This window comes from Microtus oregoni, unplaced genomic scaffold, assembly GCF_018167655.1.
Source record: "Microtus oregoni isolate MIOR12 unplaced genomic scaffold, Mior012 000918F_ref0000354, whole genome shotgun sequence".
Lineage (NCBI taxonomy): Eukaryota > Metazoa > Chordata > Mammalia > Rodentia > Cricetidae > Microtus > Microtus oregoni.
This window is the reverse complement of record NW_024545136.1, coordinates 1-19,788: the sequence shown is the minus strand read 5'-3', so window position 1 is coordinate 19,788 and position 19,788 is coordinate 1. Positions and strand designations below refer to the sequence as shown.

Below are 19,788 nucleotides of genomic sequence, written 5' to 3'. Positions count from 1 at the left end.
TTCCTATTGGAAAGCCATGGGAATGGTCTCAGGGAGCAAATAGGCCTGACGGTTGGGGGATGCCAGAGGCTGGTGATGGGAGAGACAGTCTACTCTCCTCTCTCCCTCCATCCCTTCTTCTCTCTCTTTTCCCACCTTCCGCTCCTGGAATCTAGTTTTGCTACCTCTTGACTCCTATCTGCCTGGACTTTTTGTCCTGCCAGAGGCTGGGGATGGGGAGGAGAAGGAGGCCCTGAGAAGCAAGAGGAAGGAAGGAGAAACGTAAGGAGTGGGAGGGACTGAGCCAGGCTGTGTGTCCATGCAGGAGGGTGTGAGACACCTGGCTTTCTCTCCCTTACCTGTTGTGGAAATTCATTCCACCAATAGCTTTGGGGTGTTGGCTTTAGGGCGTGGCTTTTTGTCTGTAAGAGATCACACCTGAAGACAAGAAGCCACCCTTTAAAGCCGGCATGCTAAAACTATTGGTAGAATGGATTTCTACAACACCTACCTTGGATTGGTGGCCTATGAGGAAGGAGGTGTGTGATCTTTTTGCATGATGAATAGAAGGCTTGTAAGGTCCCTTCATATTGCACCCAGGCTCCTGCAAAGGGCCCAGTCCCAGTGTGGGGCAGGGCGGGGCAGGGGACCCTCACTACTGCCCTCCCAGGGGTTAAGAATGCTTCACAGTTAAAGACAATATTGACGCTCAAGGTCCACCGAGTGTGTGTGGTTTCCCGGGTGACAGGGGCTGCAGGCACGCAGGAAAGGAGGTCCAGGAGAGGCTTTGAGACCAAGGCTGCTAACTTTGCCTTCACTTCCTTCCTGAGAGGGTCAGGGTGTCGGGTGACCCAGGAACTCATACCTACCTCTCAGATCTGACATGCGGCCATGGGCTTCAGTGAGATCTGTCCTCAGCCTCATGATGATCTCCTGCTGAGACAGGATTTCCTTCTGAGCAGTCAGTAAGTCATCTCTGCAATTAAACAACAACAACAATAAGAGTCAGCTGCGTTCACGTCCCTGGCGACTCCCGATGGCGTCTGGAAAGGAGAACCCAGAGAAAAGGTTCAAAATGCCCAGGGATGGACCTTAGGACCCCAGCCCAGCCAGGGGACAGGCAGCCTTTAAATACGTAAAAAGAACACCATCTTGATGCACTTAACATACTTTGAGAAAGAACCAAGGGTCAGGTTGGGCTGGGTGGAGGTCCACTGTGGGGTCCTGCATGGGACCTGTCAACACTGATTGACAGGCCAGTTGGTTTTGTGGAAAGAGGGTGGAAGACCATGGGGGCGGTGTTCAGGACTTCCATGAGAATGGGGAGAAGAGGGGGAGACAATGAGGGCTTTCTGTTTGTTCACTGGCATGCTGGGCTCCTGGGCACTGGGGATGGGGCAAGGAAGGAGATGCCAGAATGGTAAGAGGATACATGGTGCGGTTGACACCACGAGAGTTGCTGTTCTCACTGGAGGGCTGTTCCACAGGACAGGCCCTCGTTAGGGACCGCAGCAAGTAGGCCTGCAAAAGGGGTGGAAGTAAAAGGAAGCTGGGTTGTGCTTTTGAGGGAGTACGGGGGAGCTGGGTGTGGTACACTAGAAGGCCGGATCGAGGCCTGTCACTTGTCACTCTCTAGCAAGCTCAGAGGTTTTGAGGGCCTGGGCTCTTCTCTCACACACACGTGTGTGTGTGTAGGTGTGTGTGTGTGTGTGTGTGTGTGAGAGAGAGAGAGAGAGAGACAGACAGGGGCACCCATGTTAAAAATATATATATGTAAATATATATATATGTATATACATGTATACACACATATACATATTTACCCACACACAAGCATGTGCGCGCGTGCGCGCGCGCACACACACACACACACACACACACACACACACACGGGTGCCTCTGTCTTTCCGTCTTTCTTGGAGCAAAGATTCAGTGCCTCTTTGTTTACATATTGCTCTGCAGGAGCCTTCTGGACTATTCTACTCCTCGCTTGTTTAATTTTTAGCAGGACTAGATCCAACCCAGGGCCTCACACATGTAAGCTAAGTACTCTGTCACTGAGCTACATTCCGAGCCCTGTGTTTTTTGAGTCATTACGTAGTTCAGGGTGGCCTCCTGTGCACACTCCCGAGTGCCGGGATCACAGGTGTGTGCCACCACACCTGGACACGGATAGATTTCGTTTTTTCAAAAATTGTCAGTTCCTTGAGGCTCCCTGGACTCCTTGGCCGTTAGGGTTGGAGAGGCGAGCTCATTAGTAGGGTCATTTAGTGCAACCCTTTCCCCTCCTTATGTTCTATTTATTTATTTTGTGTGTGTGTGTGTGTGCCATGCTGCACCTGTGGAGGTCAGAGATCAGCTTGTGAGACTGTTTCCACCTGATGGGTTCTGGGGATCACACTGAGGTTGTCGGCCTTGGCAGTGAGTGCCCTTACCTGTGGAGACATCTCACAACCCTTTCCAGAACATTCCCCTGTAAGCAGTCTCCACTGTTAGCAGGGATCTTAAGAAGGAGATTCTTCCCAGAGGTGTGTGTGTGTGTGTGCGTGTGCGTGTGCGTGTGTGTGTGTGTGTGTGTGTAGGGGGGCGTTCAGGATAGAAAGCAAATCACAGCACCTGCTCCCAGTCACCAAGTTGCAGGGATGGCCCTCCTACAAATGCAGCCGCTCAGGGAAGTAGCCCGACTTCCCCGGGACTGCAAGGCCACCAAGGGTGGACTTGTGATCTGAGCAGGGACAGCTGCCTGGATCTCCCCACCACATTGTCCGCACTTGCCACAGGAACTGAGAAATCTAAGTGACTCTGAGAACACAGATCTGGCCATGTTCCTCCTGCACCAATGCCTCGAGACCCCCCTCGGTACTCACATCAGATGGTCGCACGCTATTTCTTTGGCACTGCTGTCCGGCACAGGTCCTGCTGCGGGCTCTTTGGATACCTTCTTTTTATGAGCTGCATCAGAGGGTTAGGTCAACATCACCACGTCCGTCCGTACGCAGTGGACTTTCCCTTTCCCCTCTCCTGTGAACACACTTGTGTCTCTCACAATTTACCCTGAGACTTCCTGTATGGATGGCCCAACAGGCCGAGGCTGTCTCAGTGTATGAGGTCAGGCTTGTGTCCTCTGAGATGACATGTTGACATTTAATCCCCACTGTGAGGTTTAGGAAGGTGGAGGCCGGATCTCACTGTGGTGTTAGAGGTGTAGCTTAGGAGAGACCATCATGGTGGAGCTCGGGACACCAGGGGGACAGAGACCAGACACATTCAGACTCCTTGTCTCTCATTCTTTTCTACCTTCCCCTATTTTTAAAAAAAGAGTCTCATGTAGCCCAGGCTGGCCTGAAACTCACTATGTAGCTGAGGATAACTCAAAACTTCTGATCCTCCTGCCTGTACGTCCCCAGTGCTGAGATTACAGGCATACACCACTAGATCCCATTTATGCGGTGACAGATTGAACCTAGGGTTTTCTGCATGTGCCGCCAGGGCTCCACCAACAACTTTGTACACCCCAAACTGCCTCTTGACAGGTGACACCCTGGGCTTTCTCACAACTCTGCTGGCAAGGACATCACCAGAAGTAGACAGCCCACCTTGAACCTAACCTCCAATTAGACTTCGTTTCTTACTTGTCCACTTGTGGGACTGGGCTGTCAGCAGTACGAAATGGGCTAATACGGCTATGAGCTCTTCCTGACTGGGTGAGGCAGGAGTCGCCAGTGACATTTACAGACAAGGAAGCCATATGAGAATGAGGAAACTGATGGCAGTGGTCCAGCCAAGGTTCAAGAGGTACAGCCTTATTGGTGGGTCATACCACCTACCCTTTTCTCTTTCCAGACAAAAATCCTAAAAGAATTCGTGTTTTTTGGCTTCCCATCTTCCCTGCTTACTCCTTAGTCCGCTTAGTCCTCTGCTTTTCAATTCTTACTCAATTGTTTATTCATTCAACAAACATGTATATAATGCCGGTTTATGCCAGACACTTATCTAAGGGCAGACATGACAAAGATGCTGTCACCCCTAGGTCCCGTGGTGTATCCTCCCTCTTACCTGAATTCTGGGCTAGGGGACAAAGCCTGTTCTGTGCCCTTATTGTGGGGCTCTGCTTACCCCAGGTCACTGTCAGGGCCCTAACTTGGTTACTCACAGGGATAGCGGTTGGCTTGTCTATCATGGATCTCCAGTGCCTAAAGGAAGCTGGGGCATCGTAGATGTGCAAATAGCAGGTGTGTGAGGTAAACCCGAGCTCCGTGTCTCACACTGTAGGCTAGCTCACCTCTGGGGGAACTCTGGCGATGTCTGGAGACACTTGGCCGTGAGGGGGGAGGGAGGAATGAAGCTAGTCATGGAGGTCAGGGATGTAGCTAAAGCAGGCGCCCTGCCCCCAAGCAAAGCTCATCCAGTGCCAAACACCAACAGTGCTGATGCTGAGAGACCTAGGGCCTTAGGCTTCGGCTTCCAGAACTTTCCACCCAGGGCTTAGTGTCTGTCACGAGTGGCCTAGGTCATTTAGGGTGAGAGAGTGGCGTCACTCCAACTGCTGTTTTTAGCTTCTTTGGGTTTATTTTGTAGGAGGCCGGTCATAGCTGCCCAGGAGAGCTTTTAGTAGGGTCACAGTGGCCAGTGGCACAGAGAGGGCCTGGATTGATGTCCTCATGTGCAAAAGACGACTCCATTAATAGCTCTGCCTGCTGCTGTGTGCCTCACCGGTTCACTGGGCTAACATAAAGAATGTCCTAACTCATTGCCATTACTTTGGTTCTGTTAGGCCTTGGAGGGCGTTTAGCATCACGTGCGATGGGGAGCAAAAGGGGCCGACAGAGAGCGAGGGAGCCGTGAGATGGGGCCTAGCCCGGGGCCTCGCAGGAGCCACTGGACGGTGGGTTTCTCCCACAGCCCCAGCCCTACCTGGTTCATTGTCTTTTAACGTCGCAATCTCTCCTTCTATTTTCCTGTGGTGCTGAGTCACTTGGCAGAGCCTCTCCTCCAGGCTCACGATGGTCTGCGAGTGCTGTCTGATTTGTTCTTTGTACACCGTGATTTCCTCCTCGAAGCCGTGCTTCTGGGATTCCCGCTCATCCTGCATTGCCTGCATGGACTGCTGCTGCAGCCTCAGCCGCTCCTCCATCATGATCTGGGGGAACATTGAGGGAGATGCAGCCTTAGGGGTTGGATCAGGTGCAAATAGCAGGTGTGTGAGGTAAACCCGAGCGAAGGTTGGATCCTTCGCCTGCTAAACTGCATCCTACCTGAGAGCCTTGCATGCATGTTCCTGCTAGCATCCTTCACGCTTCCTCCCTGTACCGCTGACCTGTCAGTTAGAGCCAAATCTTCCAGAGTTTGGCTCTCACTAACATTACTGCTTCGGGGAACTTTCCTGGATGTGTGTTCATGGACGAGTCCCCAGTAATTTCTATTTCATTTGTTATCTTCCTCCAGGGACCTTTATCAACACCTGATGTGGTCTTGGTTTCTTGTTTCGCTCCCCTGCGCGTCCCTCAGATCCACATCGCAGAAGCCTTGCCTGCTCTCTTACTGGTCTGCCCACTACACCTAGGCCCAGATGTTTGATGAGAATTAATGACTGTGGTGTGTGTGTGTGTGTTCGTGTGTGAACGTGCATGCTGGAGAGATGGCTCAGCAGTTAGGAGCACCGGCTGCACTTTCAGAGGCCTGGACTCTATTCCCAGCACCCACATGGCGACTCACAGTCATCTGTAACTCCAGTTCTAGGGGATGCAACACCCTCATCTGGTCTCTATGGGTCCCTGGTACACACATGGCACACAGACACAAACACAAACAAAATACCCATACATACAAATAGAAATAAAAGCATCTTTCAAAAAAAGAATTAATGAGCCAGGCAGTGGTGGCGCACGCCTTTAGTCCCAGCACCAGGGAGGCAGATGCAAGCGGATCTCTGTGAGTTTGAGGCCAGCCTGGTCCACAACATCCAGTGCTACACAGAGAAACCCTGTCTTGAAAACCAGAACAAATCAATCAATAAATAAATGAAATTAAAAATTAATGAATGGATAAACAGTTGGATGAGGAAAAAAAGCAAACCAATTTGCATTTCTTGTATGTGTATGTACCCTGTTTGTGGAGGTCAGAGGACAGCCTTAGTGGTCATGCCTCAGGTGCCATCCACATGTATGTACCCTGTGTGTGGAGGTCAGAGGACAGCCTTAGTGGTCATGCCTCAGGTGCCATCCACATGTATGTACCCTGTGTGTGGAGGTCAGAGGACAGCCTTAGTGGTCATGCCTCAGGTGCCATCCACATGTATGTACCCTGTGTGTGGAGGTCAGAGGACAGCCTTAGTGGTCATGCCTCAGGTGCCATCCACATGTATGTACCCTGTGTGTGGAGGTCAGAGGACAGCCTTAGCAGCCAGTCTCTCCCTCCCTGCTTCTGCAATACTTGTCAGCTAAAATCACCAACAAAGGCTCTTAGGAAATCAGCCACCACCTGAGACCACCCTCCCCTTTCTGTGACCACCCTCCACTTTCTGATCCTTCCTGATGTCTCTGCCTTGGCCCCTCCCTCCCTGCCTTCCTAGCTCTTGCTCTCCCTTCCAGAGAGTATGCTGGACATAGGCCTCCCAGCGTCCACAAGTGGGGTATTTTGCAAACTCTCCAGACCCCCAGATTTATTTTACTTAGAGACAGGGTCCTAATCAAGTTGCTTGCTGGTTCTGAGCTCTCTTTGTAGCCCAGGCAGACCTTGAATGTGTGTTTTGCTTTCCTCAGCCTTCAGAGTAGCTGGGATTACAAACCTGTCTCACCCGGTCCAGCTGGATGATCTTTCCCATCAGAGGTGAGTTTTGCCTCTAAAGGACATTTGGCAGTGGCTGCCTCAGCTGGGGGTGGGGAGAGTGCTGTTTACTGTCCATAAAGCATAGGACAGTCCCTGAGAAGAAAGGTACTTGGCCCAGAGTGTCAGTAGCTGGAGGCTGGGCAGGCCTGGTTTCAGCCTTCCCCACATCCGCAATCTCCTGCTACTGTGTCAGAGTCTGGATTTCTATTGCAGTGATGACCACACACCAAAGCACCTTGTGGAGGTGAGGGTTCACTTCAGCCTACCACTCTCAGGTCACCCTCCACCGCTGAGGGAAGTCAGGGCAGGGACCTGGAGGCTGGGGCTGATGCAGAGGCCGTGGAGGGGTGCTGCTTACTGGCTTGCTCCCTAAGGCTTGTTCAGCCTGCTTTTCTTATAGAACAGGGCACCACCAGCCCAGAGGTAGCCCCACCCTCACCACCCTCACCAATCATCAACCACCAAGTGAGCAGGGCCCTCCCCACCAGTCATCAATCACCAATCAAGAAAAAACACCCCAGGCTTGGCTTCCCCACAGGTCAGTCTGGAGGGGGCATCTTCTCAACCGAAGTTCCCCTTTCCCGAATGACTCTGGTTTGTGTGCCAGGCTGATACAGTCCTAGCCAGCACACATTGCAGTCTTCCCCTGGGGAAGCTTGCAGTTTTCAGATCAACCCACCATTTTTGTCTTGGTCTTTTCGAGCTCGGCTACTGTTTCGTCTAACTTGCGGCTCTCGGCTGTCTTCATCCGCTCAGCCTCCTCCACCATGGCCAGGGCGTCATTTAATTTATTATTTAAGATGTCCTCTTTTTGTCCCTTCGATTCTATTTCCTAGACAAACAGCAAACACCAAATTAACGACGCCTGGGAGTCGTCAATATTTACCTTTCTCTCCTTATTCCCCGAGCCGTGAGAGAGGACACAGACCCCAGTCTGTTGATGCTTCTCTAGTCCAAAGCCCAAGGATTTTCTGGAAGGTTCCAATTATTGCAGAGCTGTCTTTTTATCATCAGCAGAGATCTGTCTACTTGATTTCTGGTCTCTGAGCCCAATTCTGTCACCGGGAGCCCTTGACTTGGTGTTATTTCTCTTTTATGAGACAGCCCTTTAAACATTTGAGGAGGGCTGTCATGTCTCTCTTTAAATCTAATTTCCAGTATAAACGTGCTAAGTGCCTTTGCCCTTCATCACATGACCTGCCCTGGGGACACTCTGCTCCCCCTGCACTCCAGGTCCCTGGTCAGAAAGGATCCCAGTTCCAAGTCCTTGGCATAACTATGTCTCCCCTCGAAACCGTCATTCATTTTTATAATAATCCTACTGTCCCCTTGGGGACCTTCTTCCAAGGACTGGAGTATGGGTTCCTGCCAAGCCCTATGCTGAAGTCCCAGACATCATTTTTTTTAATGTGGGTGTGTTTGAGTATGCATGGTTGTATGTGTATGTACAGGGGTGTGTGTGTATGTGTGTGTGGTGAGCGTGGAGGCCCCAGGACAACCTCAGGTGTCATGCTCAGAAATGAGACAGGGTTTCTCACTGGCCTGGTGCTCACCGATTAGGTTAGACTAACTGGCCAGCAAACATCAGGAATCTTTTTGGTTTTGACTCTGAGAGCTCAGGATTTTTAAGTGTGTGTGCTCACTCTAGGAGAGGTATCCAAGGCCAGAGGCATTGAATCCCCCAGGGCTAGAGTTAACAGGCGGTTGTGAGCAGCCCGATGTGGGTGCTGGTAATCAAACTCAGGTTCTTTACAAGAACAATTCATTCTCTTAACTGCTGGGCCATCTCTCCAACTTCCATGCCTGGCTTTTAAAAAGTGGTTTCTGGGGCTAGAACTCAGGTCTTCGTGCTCTCTTCGTGAGCACTTTACCAGCTGAGCTGCGTTCACAGCCCCATGGGATGTAATCTTGAGACACAGTCCTGGGTGCTCTCGCAGCTGCTTTGCTAGTGTGGACCAGGTCATCCTTTCGGGAAGGTCACGTGGGAGCAGGGACCCAGCAGCTACACTCAAAGCACCTTATCCTAAGGAGGGAGAGGTGACACACAGTTGTTCAGCCCAGCATCTTTTGCTTATTTGCTTATTTATTCATTGTTATGATCATCCTTGTTTTTTAATGACAGAGTCTCAACAGCCCAGGCTGACTTTATACTCCTTCTCTGTCTTGGCCTCCTGGGTGCTGGGATTACAGGCACGAGGCACCAAACATTTTCTATACCCATGTGAAGTGGGAAACAACCCCTAGCCTAATGGAGGGAGGGGTCCAGGGGCCTCATCACACAGGGCAGACCCAGGACATTCTTCAGTGGCAGGCAGTGGGAGATGATCAGTGACATGGAGATGTTTGAGAAATTATGTAATGTATCAAAATAATTCCTGAAGCAGTAGGCGTCTTGTGGGGGATAATACTCTGTACAATGTGAGTATGGATTCCTCTCAGTTGGTTCATGAAGAAGCTGCTGTAGCCTATAGCAAGGGACAATCAGGCGAGGCAGGAAAGCCAAACTGTAAATAGAAAGAGGAGAAGGGCGGGACTGGAGATGCCAGCCAACTGATGAACAAGCAGGACATATAGAAAGTGAGGTAACGAGCCACGAGCTTCGTGGTAAAATATAGATTAATAGAGATGGGTTAATTTAAAAGTAAGAGCTAGTTAATAATAAGCCTGAGCAATAGGCCAAACAGTTTATAATTAATGAAAGTTTCTGTGTGATTATTTGGGGCAATGTAGTCGGGACACGAAAGCCCCGTCTCTGTGTAGAGACTATCTTGGCAATGAGTCAGCATCATCCGTGTCTATAGTAACAGCGTACAGGCATCTGAGAGAGCATCACATCATCTGTGTCTATAGTAACAGCGTACAGGCATCTGAGAGAGCATCACATCCCGATGTCAGCAGTGATAGCTCAGCTCCGCAGAAGCAGGGTCAATGTTGAGGTTCTTCTGAGCCATTTTCTGTGTTTGTCAAATATTCTAGAGGAATGGGGCTCATTTGTAATCAGAAAAGATAACAGATACTTTTCTGGAAAAGAAAAATAGCAGCACTACTGTCCCCAGGTTGTCCTGTACTTCCCTGGAAGTCACTGCCTGGTCTCTGTGTCCCAGGCTTTGTGTGAGGTTGGACGTCACATCATGACGGACACTTCATGGGGACAACTGACCTTGCCTAAGAGGACGTAGATACTTGTCACCTGATGCTCAATGGATTCCTCCAGGTGTCCCTGAGAACACAGCACACTTGCTTCTGTACGGCACATGAAACTGGTCTGTGTGTGGTGAAGAGCTGACAGCCATCCTCGGTCCACATCTATAGATTCTGTAGAGACCCCTGTTGGCCATCTTTGCTCCATTCATTCAACACATGGCCAGCTGTTGGCCATCTTTGCTCCACACTCCTAAGTCTAGAGAAGACTCATTGTTGACCATCTTCACCCCACACCCACTGGGATGGGGCTATTTTTCTTCTGTATTTTCTCTCTTTTATCTGTTTGCCTGTGTAGATGACATCAACTTTTTTTTTTTTTCCGACATGGTGTCTATGTAGAGTCTTGGCTGACCTGGAGTTTGCTCTGTAGACCAAGCTGGCCTCAAACTCAGAGATCCACCTGTCTCTGCTTCCCGAGATTAAATGTGTGTGCCACCGCCACTACCACCGTGGCCAGTTTGGCATTAACCTTTTGATCGCTCTATTGTGAATACAAATAAACTTGTGTGCAAACAGCCACCCTAGGTCTGAGTAGTTGTTTGTTTGTTTTTTTGAGATAGAGCCAGGGGGGAGCTGAGGCTGGTTTTGAATTCCCTCAGGATGACCTTCAAGTCCTGATTAGCCCACCTCTACCTCCCAAGTGCTGGAATTACAGGTGTATGCCATCAAGTCAGGTTTATGAACTACTGGGGATGGAACCCAGGGCCTCGATCACGCTAGGCGAACACTCTACCAGCTGAGCTCAATGCCTTCAGTAATTTTTCTGAAATTGGCTTTGGAGTTTTCACCTTCCATGTATCTGCTAGTTTTTAAATCTTCCTTTTGAAAACAATGTCTATTCAGGGGGCTGGAGAGATAGTTTAGGGGCTAAGAGTCCTGGCTTCTTTCCCAGAGGGCCTGAGTTTGATTCCCAGTGCCCATATGGTGGCTTGCAACCATCTCTAACCCCAGAAATGCCCTCTTCTGGCTTCTGTTGGTATCAAACACATACAGGTAAAACACTCATGAATACATAAAAAATAAAATAACATTTTTTTTTAAAAAGAAAGAAAAATGTCTATTCAGGCCAGGTGCGATGGTGCCAGCCTGTAATCCAGCTACTTGAAAGGCTGAGAGGCAGGAGGATGATGGAACTGAAGCCTGCCTGGATTACATAGTGAGTTTGAGGTAAACTTGGGCAAATAAGTGAGACCGCATTTCAGAAAAAATAAAACAAAGTTGGATGTAGCTCAGCGGAAGATGCACACCTGGCCAGTGTGTGTGAGGCCCTGGGCTCCATTCCCGGGCACCATAACACCAAACAAGCCAGTCTGTTGGGTACCTGTGTGTGTTGCTGTTGGGTCACTGAATTCCTCAGATGGTTTAGAGATTAACCAGACCTGCGTCTGGAAAGTATTTCCTGCCCAATCTGGGGGTTGCATCTGCACACCGTTTCCTCTGCCGGGTGGAAGCTTTTAACTTGTCCATTTTTGCTTTTTGTTTTGGGTTTGGGGTGGGTGGGTGGGGTTGGTCTGCAGGATCCAGGCCAGAGTCACACAATGTTTGCTTTGCAGTTGTGTGCTCTGTCCTGGTGCGTGGTAGGTCCCTTTGTATGGTGGGGAGGGGTGTCACTGCTTCTCCTGATGTGTTTGCTGTCACTGGCCAACTCTGACAGCCACTGGTGGAGGAGCTCTTTGGGGTTGGCATCTGGAAGGGCTTCGTCCTCCATGTGCTGGCCTGCCATTTGGCTGTGGGCTTGAACGCAGGGTCTTGCTAGGCAAGCACTGTATCTTTGAACTCTATCTTTCTCTCTCTCTTTCCTTTTGATTTTGAGACAGGGTCTTAGCAAGTTTCCCAGCTAGTCCCAAGCTCGCTTTGCAACCCAGACTGGTCTTGAACTCCCTTGCCTCCTGAGTAGCTGGGATTGCAGGTTTACACTGACAGCCCTGTTGTGCTTGCTCTGTTTTTGTGTAGTGACTGCACGACCAGTTTTTCCTTGCCCTGAAACTGCTGGAATATATTGTAGTTTGTGTATTGATTCATGACATACTTTTCAAAAGGTTTTACTTTTATTTCATGTGTATGGGTATTTTGCCTGTCATTATGTCTACACACTACCGTGGAGACCAGAAGAGGACATTGGATCCCCTGGAAGTGGAGTTATGGGTGGTTTGAACTGTCATGTGGTGACAGGAATCAAACCTGGGTTCTCGGTAAGAGGAGTCAGTACTCTTAACTGTTGAGCCATCTTTCCAGCTCTGATACACACATGTGTGTGTGTGCGTGTGTGTGGTAAGTCTATGTATGTATATGTGTACACATATATAGATGTATATATGTGTACATTATGTATATATTTACATGAGTCCCATTACTAGCTTATCTTCTCTTCTTTACCCACTCCTGACTGACTTATCCCCCCCACCACCACTTATTGACTCATCCTGCAGCATTCCAGGGTGCAGTATTTGGGAAACAGAGTAGAGACAGCTCCTGTGGTCTGAGCTCCAGGCCCCAACGTGGGAGTGTGGCAGCCCCGAATTCCTGGGCCTTGCCGGCCTCTGCCTCTTCTGGACACCCATCCGTCAGTTAAGGCCTCCCATCCGAGTGGGGCTCGGAGCAGCTGTGCCATCCTGAGAGCTTTGCTGACTTTGTTTCTCCTTAGGTGGCGGCGTTCAAAAATGCTCTAGAGTCATTTGGGTAGCTTGTTGAAAAGACAGATTCCAGCCGGGCAGTAGTGGCACACGCCTTTAATCCCAACACTCAGGAGGCAGAGACAGGCGGATCTCACAGAGGGAGTCCCAGGACAGCCGGGTCACACAGAGAAAACGTGTCTCAAAAAAACAAAGACACAAACAAACAAAAACCCCTGATTCCAGATCCACCCTATATCCAGGGCACTCAAAACACATGCACAACAATGTGTGGGTGCCTGTGTTTAAAGAAAACCACACAAAATGGAGGCATAGACACCCTTCTTAGGCCAGTGGACCCAGGAGATCCTTTCAATATAAATTTAACTCACAATTGCCAGGTTGGGTGTTGCTCACCTACTTTGACTAAGATATGGCCAAAGTGTGTGTGTGTGTTGTGTGTGCTTGCACACTCACGCACACGGGCATGTGTCTGTCACACATCGGGGACCCAGGACAAGCGAGTATCTGCAGTTTTTGAGGGGTGTGCAGCCACCTCCTCTTTACCCATCGAGTCAGAACTGTGGGTCTTGACAGAAATGCATTTTAGTTTGGAAGGTAATGACTGCTATGACAAGCTCTGCCAAGAAAGGGACACGGAAATGCCTGGATGTCCCCTCTCTGTCATCCCTGCCTTACCCTACACAAGGCTGAAGTGTAGTGGCAGGGGTAGGTAAAGATGAACGGTTTGGGAGTTCTGGGTTCGGATCCTGCCCCCACCCCCACACTTCTGAGCCAGGAGCTGACGCATGCAGCATGAGCTGCGTGTATCTGTTTGTGTGCTATAGTCAATGTTGTGTCCCGTCACTGAATGAAGCTGACTGTATTTCACATGTGGGAACACCAGGGCCCAGAGGCGGTGAGTAACTTCCCTAAAGTTGCACAGCAGAAGAAGGATTTGAACCTGGCTGCCTGGCTGCAGGGCCTGACGGGGTCCGCGGGAGCCATACCTCTCTTTGCTTGGTCAGGCGGTTCTCCAGGTCCTGGATTCTCCTCTTTTCCTTCTCCAGGGTGTCTCGCATTTTGAGTCTCTCCGAGGTGATGCTTTCTGCTATCTGGGAGTCAAAGAGGGATTTGAGGGTGCGAGCAGAAGAGAGGGGGTGGTGGTTTGAATAAGAGCCCCTCCCTGTAGACTCACAGGTGTGGCCTTGTGGGAGGCCCAGTCTCCTGCTCTCTGCCTTCGGATCTAGCTGTAACTCTCAGCTACTGCTCCAGGACTGTGGCGAGAGCTGCCATGCTCCACCATGCCTCCCCCCCACCCCGTGTTGATCCCCCCATGATGATAATGGACTATAACCCCTTGAAATCGTAAGCAAGTCCTCAATCAATCATTTTCTTTTTTATAAGGGCTGTCTTGGTCATGGCGTCTCTCCCCAGCAGTTGAACCCGTGACTAAGATAGAGGCGAACTCACTGCAGGGGAAGCCAAGGCGAGTCACCACTGAAACCAGTGACTCGGACAAGAACTCAAGGAACCAGGTGCCTGCCTGGATGAGGTGAGAGGAAGTGAGGAGGCTGGGGAGCAGGAAGCCATGTCTCAGTCCCAGGAGGATAAGGAAGGAGGGGCTCCTTGTTCCTGGTTTCCAGGCTGGCGTTAGTCACGAGTGTTCAGCCCCGTCACTGGGTGCGGAGCCACTGTCTGACCTGGTAGGTGTGTTGGCACCAGGCCAGGTTCACCCTGGAAAGTCCCTGGCTTTTGGGAGGCGGAGCGGAGAGGCGCTGCTTGGAGCGTGTTTCCTGTTCCAGCAGGCACAGCTCCTGGGAGCTTCAGAGAAGGGCTGTGCACACTTTATGTACAGTGACTTTTTCCCACAAAGAGATAACTTCAATTCCCATTTCTCAGGGTCCCCGGAGGGGTCTGAGCTCCAGGGATCCTCCCTGGCTGGCTAATGAGTGGCAGGTGGGGGCCACTTCCTGCAGAAGTGCAGCAGCAGGACCAAGGGACTGCGGGGCTGTCAGGCACACCTGGCTGCGTGTCTTCTTGGAGGGAAGGAGGGCCCTGGCTGCTCTTACCTCCTTCTGCTGGGTCAGTTGGTTCTCCAGGTCTTGTGTCTTCCTCCTTTCTGCCTCCAGCATTTCCCGCACTTTTCTTTTCTCACGGGCCACACTGTCCTCCAAGACCTGAAAGGTAGGGCCAATAATATCAGTATCCGAGTTAAGGCTAGCAGCTAAGATGGCCTTATGTTACCCTCAGGATGACCTCACCCCTATGGTACTACCATGGAGCTGCTGCAAGGATCTTTTTTTTTGTTTGTTTGAGAAACGGTTTCTCTGTGTAAAACAGTCCTAGCTGTCTTGGAATTCACTCTGTAGACTAGGCTGGCCTTGAACTCACAGAGATCTGCCCAATTCTGCCTCCCAAGTGCTGGAATTAAAGGCATGCGCCACTGCCACCAGACTTAGGATCTCTTTTAACAGACAGGGAACCAGGGGCCAGAAGAGGTGTGGGCCACACTGTCTGTCAACAGGGAGGCCAGGGTCCCGAACACAGAAAACACACAGACCGTGTTCAGAGGCTCTGGGAGGATACCAGCACGCAGAGGGGCCCATATTCTGCGGGAGAAGAATCCCATTGATGGTGGACTCTCCAACTAGTGGAGCTGATTTCTGAAGATTTGGTCTCAGAAGGATGGAGGTATGGGCATGAATGAGCCTGTCGCTGTAAGGACATAAAAGTTTTTAAAAAGCTTTGCTTGGTCAGGAGCTGGTTAAGACACAGGCCTTGAGCTCTTTGCGGCATCAGGAGTTAGCTGAAAACAGGAATCTTTGCAAAAGTGCAGACCAACTGTCCTTAGTAGTTAAGTTCCCTGTTGACACCCAGCTTTGTGGTCTAGACGGGAGCAGAAGTAACTGCTTGGGGGGAGGGCGGGGGGCATGAACAGAAGTAGAAGGAGTCCATACCCTGTGCTCAGTAAAACCAACCCCCTTGACCCTGAGTAAACCTGGCTTGCGGTTTTTGCCTATATATGTCAACCCCAAATGAGGAACGGGAGCTCTCCCTACTACACTGCATTCACATGTAATGGAGAACACCCAGCTAGCTGGGAAGAATTAAACCTTGCTTTTGCATTCTGGACTTGACTGGATTCTGGTGGTCTCTCTGGGGGTCTCTCAACTTGGGCACAACGTGAGCCTGTCACCACCTCCTAGAAAGTTGAGAATGAGCCTTGCAGGTATGTGCTAGGACAAGGGAAGAGCTCTGGGTTAGTACCCTGCTGACCCTAGCCACAGAATTTCATCTGGTCCGTTTCTTGCTGTGGCCACTCTGCTATTGGACTCGCTGCAGATTCCACTGCCAGAGAATCTGAAATCCCAAGAAAGGTCGTCTCAGCTTTCACTCCGTAGCTGGACTTCGGGAACTTGGAACTTGCAGTATGATTTTCACTAGAGTCTACAAGGCGGGGTGGGGGGGTGGGGATTAGCATTCAGAGGCATCTGATCCACAGGAGAAAGTGAGGAGGTACACAGAGACAGTTGTATGTGGTTCATTCCCATGATCCCAGCACCTGGAGGTAGAGGAAGGATGATCAGGAGTTTAAAGGTCATCCTTGTCTGTACAATGAGTTTGAGGCCAGCCTGGGCTAACAGATCCTTTGTCAAAACAAAACCAAACAACAACCAGCAATCAAAAAACAAAACCAAAATCCCAAGAAACAAATGAACAAAACACCCCTGGTGGTGGCTTAATCCTTTCTGGGAAGAAACTAGGGCCAGGCCTTGTCAGAGTAACAGACTGCTGTAACTAAGCCCAGCTGACCTCTGCATGATGCTTACATTTTTTTTTTTTTTAAGGCGAGTCTTGTGCTGTACTGGTTGGTCTACAACTCCGCATGTAGACCAGGCTGGCCTCAAACTCACACAGATCCACCTACCTCTGCTGTCTGAGTGGAGATTAGAGGTGTGTATCACCACACCTGACCCAGAGGCTTCAATTTTTCTGACTTGCTCCGTCACTTTGGAATCTCTAAATTCAAGGGCCTGGCCAGCCCTTGTTGACTCCTGGTTGGCATCTGACTCAAGTGACTCCATGGAGACCCCACCCCCACCCCCTCGCTCTGCCTGGAGACTCAAAGGCAAACCTTGGAGACACTGTTTACAGAGCGCTGAGGAACAGCTGGGTGAGAGACCACGTGTAAACATCTCCCTGGGTTACATCAGACTGTTTGGGCAGACTTGCATTAGGGGGCTACTTTCTCTCTGGTGGAGGGCAGACAAACACTCTACTTGAGGAGGGTGGGTTGTCAGGAAGCCGGGTGGGGGGCGGGGAAAGGGAGTGGGGACAGGAAGGGGCTCTGCCCTAGTGCCAGGAGACCTGGCTGTAGTGATAAAGACAGCAGCCATCACTGATCCGTGACACGGTTGGGTCAAATGCTTGGTTGTTCATTATCTCTGACCTTCCTGGCTCCCTTCCAAGAAGGGAGGTGTGGATAGACTCAAATTGGCGTCTCCTGTGGCTGCAAAGCCTGCACCTTCAGGCCTGAGGCATCATTGAAAGCACGTGTGTGAAAGGACCAGGGCTCTGAGACTGGCGACCAGCTAAGTGAACACTGGCAATGTAACAGAGGTTGCCGGTGGGTTAGAGTTTGGGCACATCCACAGAAACACAGCATCCTTCACGAGGAGGAGGAAAAGCCTTCCTCAGGTGTCTGAGGCCGGAGGATGGCATTTGGTTCTGGCTACTGCACTGTAGGGAGAGGGCAGGTGATGAACTGCAAAGAGCAAAGCTTATGAGAGGGTAGGGCCCAAAGGACGACCCGGCTGCTGCTGCTGGGATGAATTTCATTCCCCTGCGCCCTCTTCCTCCACAGTGAAAACGAGGGCCCGAGCTTTTTGACTTTCCAAGAGAGAAGGGAAATCTGGATTTTCAAATACATTTTAGGAGTACAAACCAAAACATCCTAGGTACGACACATCTGCAGGCCATTTCACCTACTGAACTTCAGCTCAGTGACTTCTGGAGCACAGAGCGGGCATGGGAAGGCCATCCAGGCCAGACTCCTAGCCCGCTGTGCATGGGGATGGGGTGGAGTGGGGCGGCAGTGGCTGGGAAGGATGTAGGAGCTAGTGCCTGACTTTTAAACATCTAGACAGCTGTGTGGAAGAGGAAGCCTGAGGCCTGAGATGGGTTGATGACCACCACCTTTTGACCCGAAAGGGCGTGACTCACCCCAGCCTAAGAAAGTTCCTGCCAGCCCTGGGTATCCCTCCGTCCAGGGCCGAAGACTTCTGGGTACTGGTACTGAAGATGCATGAGTTTAGGATGTGGTTGAATCATCCTCTCAAGATCCTGTCACTCCACATTTGATGTTTCAGAGCATATAGGACACGTGCAACTGGACCCCAACCTGTGTCAGCCTGCACTCTGTCACCCATGAGACAGAGCCTTTGTGCTATAACCTTAGCTGGCCTCAAACTCACAGGGACCCTCTCAGCCCTAGTGAGAGGGTGACGGGCAGGAGCCACCATGCCTGGCTCACAGGGACCCTCTCAGCCCTAGTGAGGAGGGGTGACGGGCAGGAGCCACCATGCCTGGCTCACAGGGATCCTCTCAGCCCCTAGGGTCAGGGTGACGGGCAGGAGCCACCATGCCTGGCTCACAGAGATCCTCTCAGCCCCTAGGGTCAGGGGTGACGGGCAGGAGCCACCATGCCTGGCTCACAGGGATCCTCTCAGCCCCTAGTGTCAGGGGTGACGGGCAGGAGCCACCATGCCTGGCTCACAGGGATCCTCTCAGCCCTAGTGAGAGGGTGACGGGCAGGAGCCACCATGCTTGGCTCACAGTGCCCCTCTCAATCTCCTAGTGTCAGGGTGACGGGCAGGAGCCACCATGCCTGGCTCACAGGGATCCTCTCAGCCCTAGTGAGAGGGTGACGGGCAGGAGCCACCATGCCTGGCTCACAGGGATCCTCTCAGCCCCTAGTGTCAGGGTGACGGGCAGGAGCCACCATGCCTGGCTCACAGGGATCCTCTCAGCCCCTAGTGTCAGGGTGACGGGCAGGAGCCACCATGCCTGGCTCACAGGGATCCTCTCAGCCCCTAGTGTCAGGGTGACGGGCAGGAGCCACCATGCCTGGCTCACATCTCCATGGCTCTCTTCCAAGTCCTCTTTGCTTCTCCCAACTGCAGAGCCCAGGCCAGGACAAACTGCACAGGACAGCCCCGCTGTGCTCCACCCCTCTTCTCTCTCCCGCAGTCCCTTTAGCCAGCCAACCTCCCGGAGCTGGGGTGTACCTCCTTTTGACAGGCCAAGTGGCCTTCCAGATCACGAATTCGAGTCTGTGCCTTCTCCAGGGCCTCCTGTGCTCTGTGTTTCTCCTGCGTGATGCTCTCCTCGAAAGCCTGCAAGCCAACAGCTGTTGTGGAGTCCACCTGTTGCCATGGCAGGACGTGGACTCTCCCTGGGCTCTGCCTGGTTTGTGCTTCCATTCTGAGCAGGCTCCACCGGGCCCAGGGAAGAGGAACCAGGGCTCAGTGGGCTCCAAAGAAGCAGGTCTGTGTGAGAGCCTCAGATGGACCCTGACAACTGTAGACCCATACTCAACTATGGGCAGACTCAACTCCCCCGCTCGGAACTGCTTACCTTCTTCTGGTAGGTCAAGCGACTCTCCACCTCTCTGGCTTTCATCTGCTCCCCCTCTAGAGCCTCCTTCGCTCTGTTTTTCTCTTGGGCAATAGCTGTCTCCAGGGCCTGCAAGTCAAGGACCCTTGTTAGACAGACCTGGAAACCATGGCAGGAAAGTGGACTCTGCCAGGTTCTGTCTTCAGTCCTTATCACACCCGAAGGAGAGTGTGGGCAGCAGAGTCTTTGGGCTGGAGCACAGGGTTTGGACTGGGAGTGTGGGCAGAGTCTATGGGCTGGAGCACAGGTTCTGGAGTGTGGCACAGGCCAGGTGAGAACCTGGATGGACTCTTCCCAGCTCTGGGCCCTAGCAGCTGAGACTCTCTGCATAGAAGCCTCAGTTTCCCTATCTGTACAATGAGATCAGTACTAATGTTTCCTGCCTTGGGCTGATGTGAGAAAGGGATGCTGAAATGATCAGGGTGAGATTCTTGGCACAGTGACAGCCTCCCGCCTCTGTGCTGCGGGGGGCGGGGATACAGACTTA

The 19,788-nt window shown here is 51.5% G+C and overlaps 1 protein-coding gene across 2 annotated transcripts in view; it reads right to left on the bottom strand.

The window, feature by feature from the left end:
- Positions 1-19,680, bottom strand: part of LOC121445812 (forkhead-associated domain-containing protein 1-like) — a 28,139-nt gene extending 8,459 nt beyond the window's left edge. The window contains exons 1-8 of one of the 2 annotated variants that reach the window (XM_041647943.1): positions 19,263-19,680; positions 18,914-19,021; positions 14,696-14,803; positions 13,634-13,738; positions 7,487-7,639; positions 4,894-5,119; positions 2,847-2,931; positions 849-955 (exon numbers count right to left, since the gene is read on the bottom strand). In XM_041647943.1, coding sequence (XP_041503877.1) covers positions 849-955; positions 2,847-2,931; positions 4,894-5,119; positions 7,487-7,639; positions 13,634-13,738; positions 14,696-14,803; positions 18,914-19,021; positions 19,263-19,631 — 1,261 coding nt within the window. In that variant the 5' untranslated portion in view covers positions 19,632-19,680. The remainder of the gene's footprint in view (positions 1-848; positions 956-2,846; positions 2,932-4,893; positions 5,120-7,486; positions 7,640-13,633; positions 13,739-14,695; positions 14,804-18,913; positions 19,022-19,262) is intronic. The other variant, XM_041647944.1, reaches the window with a different exon arrangement.
- Between the last annotated feature and the right edge of the window lie 108 nt (positions 19,681-19,788).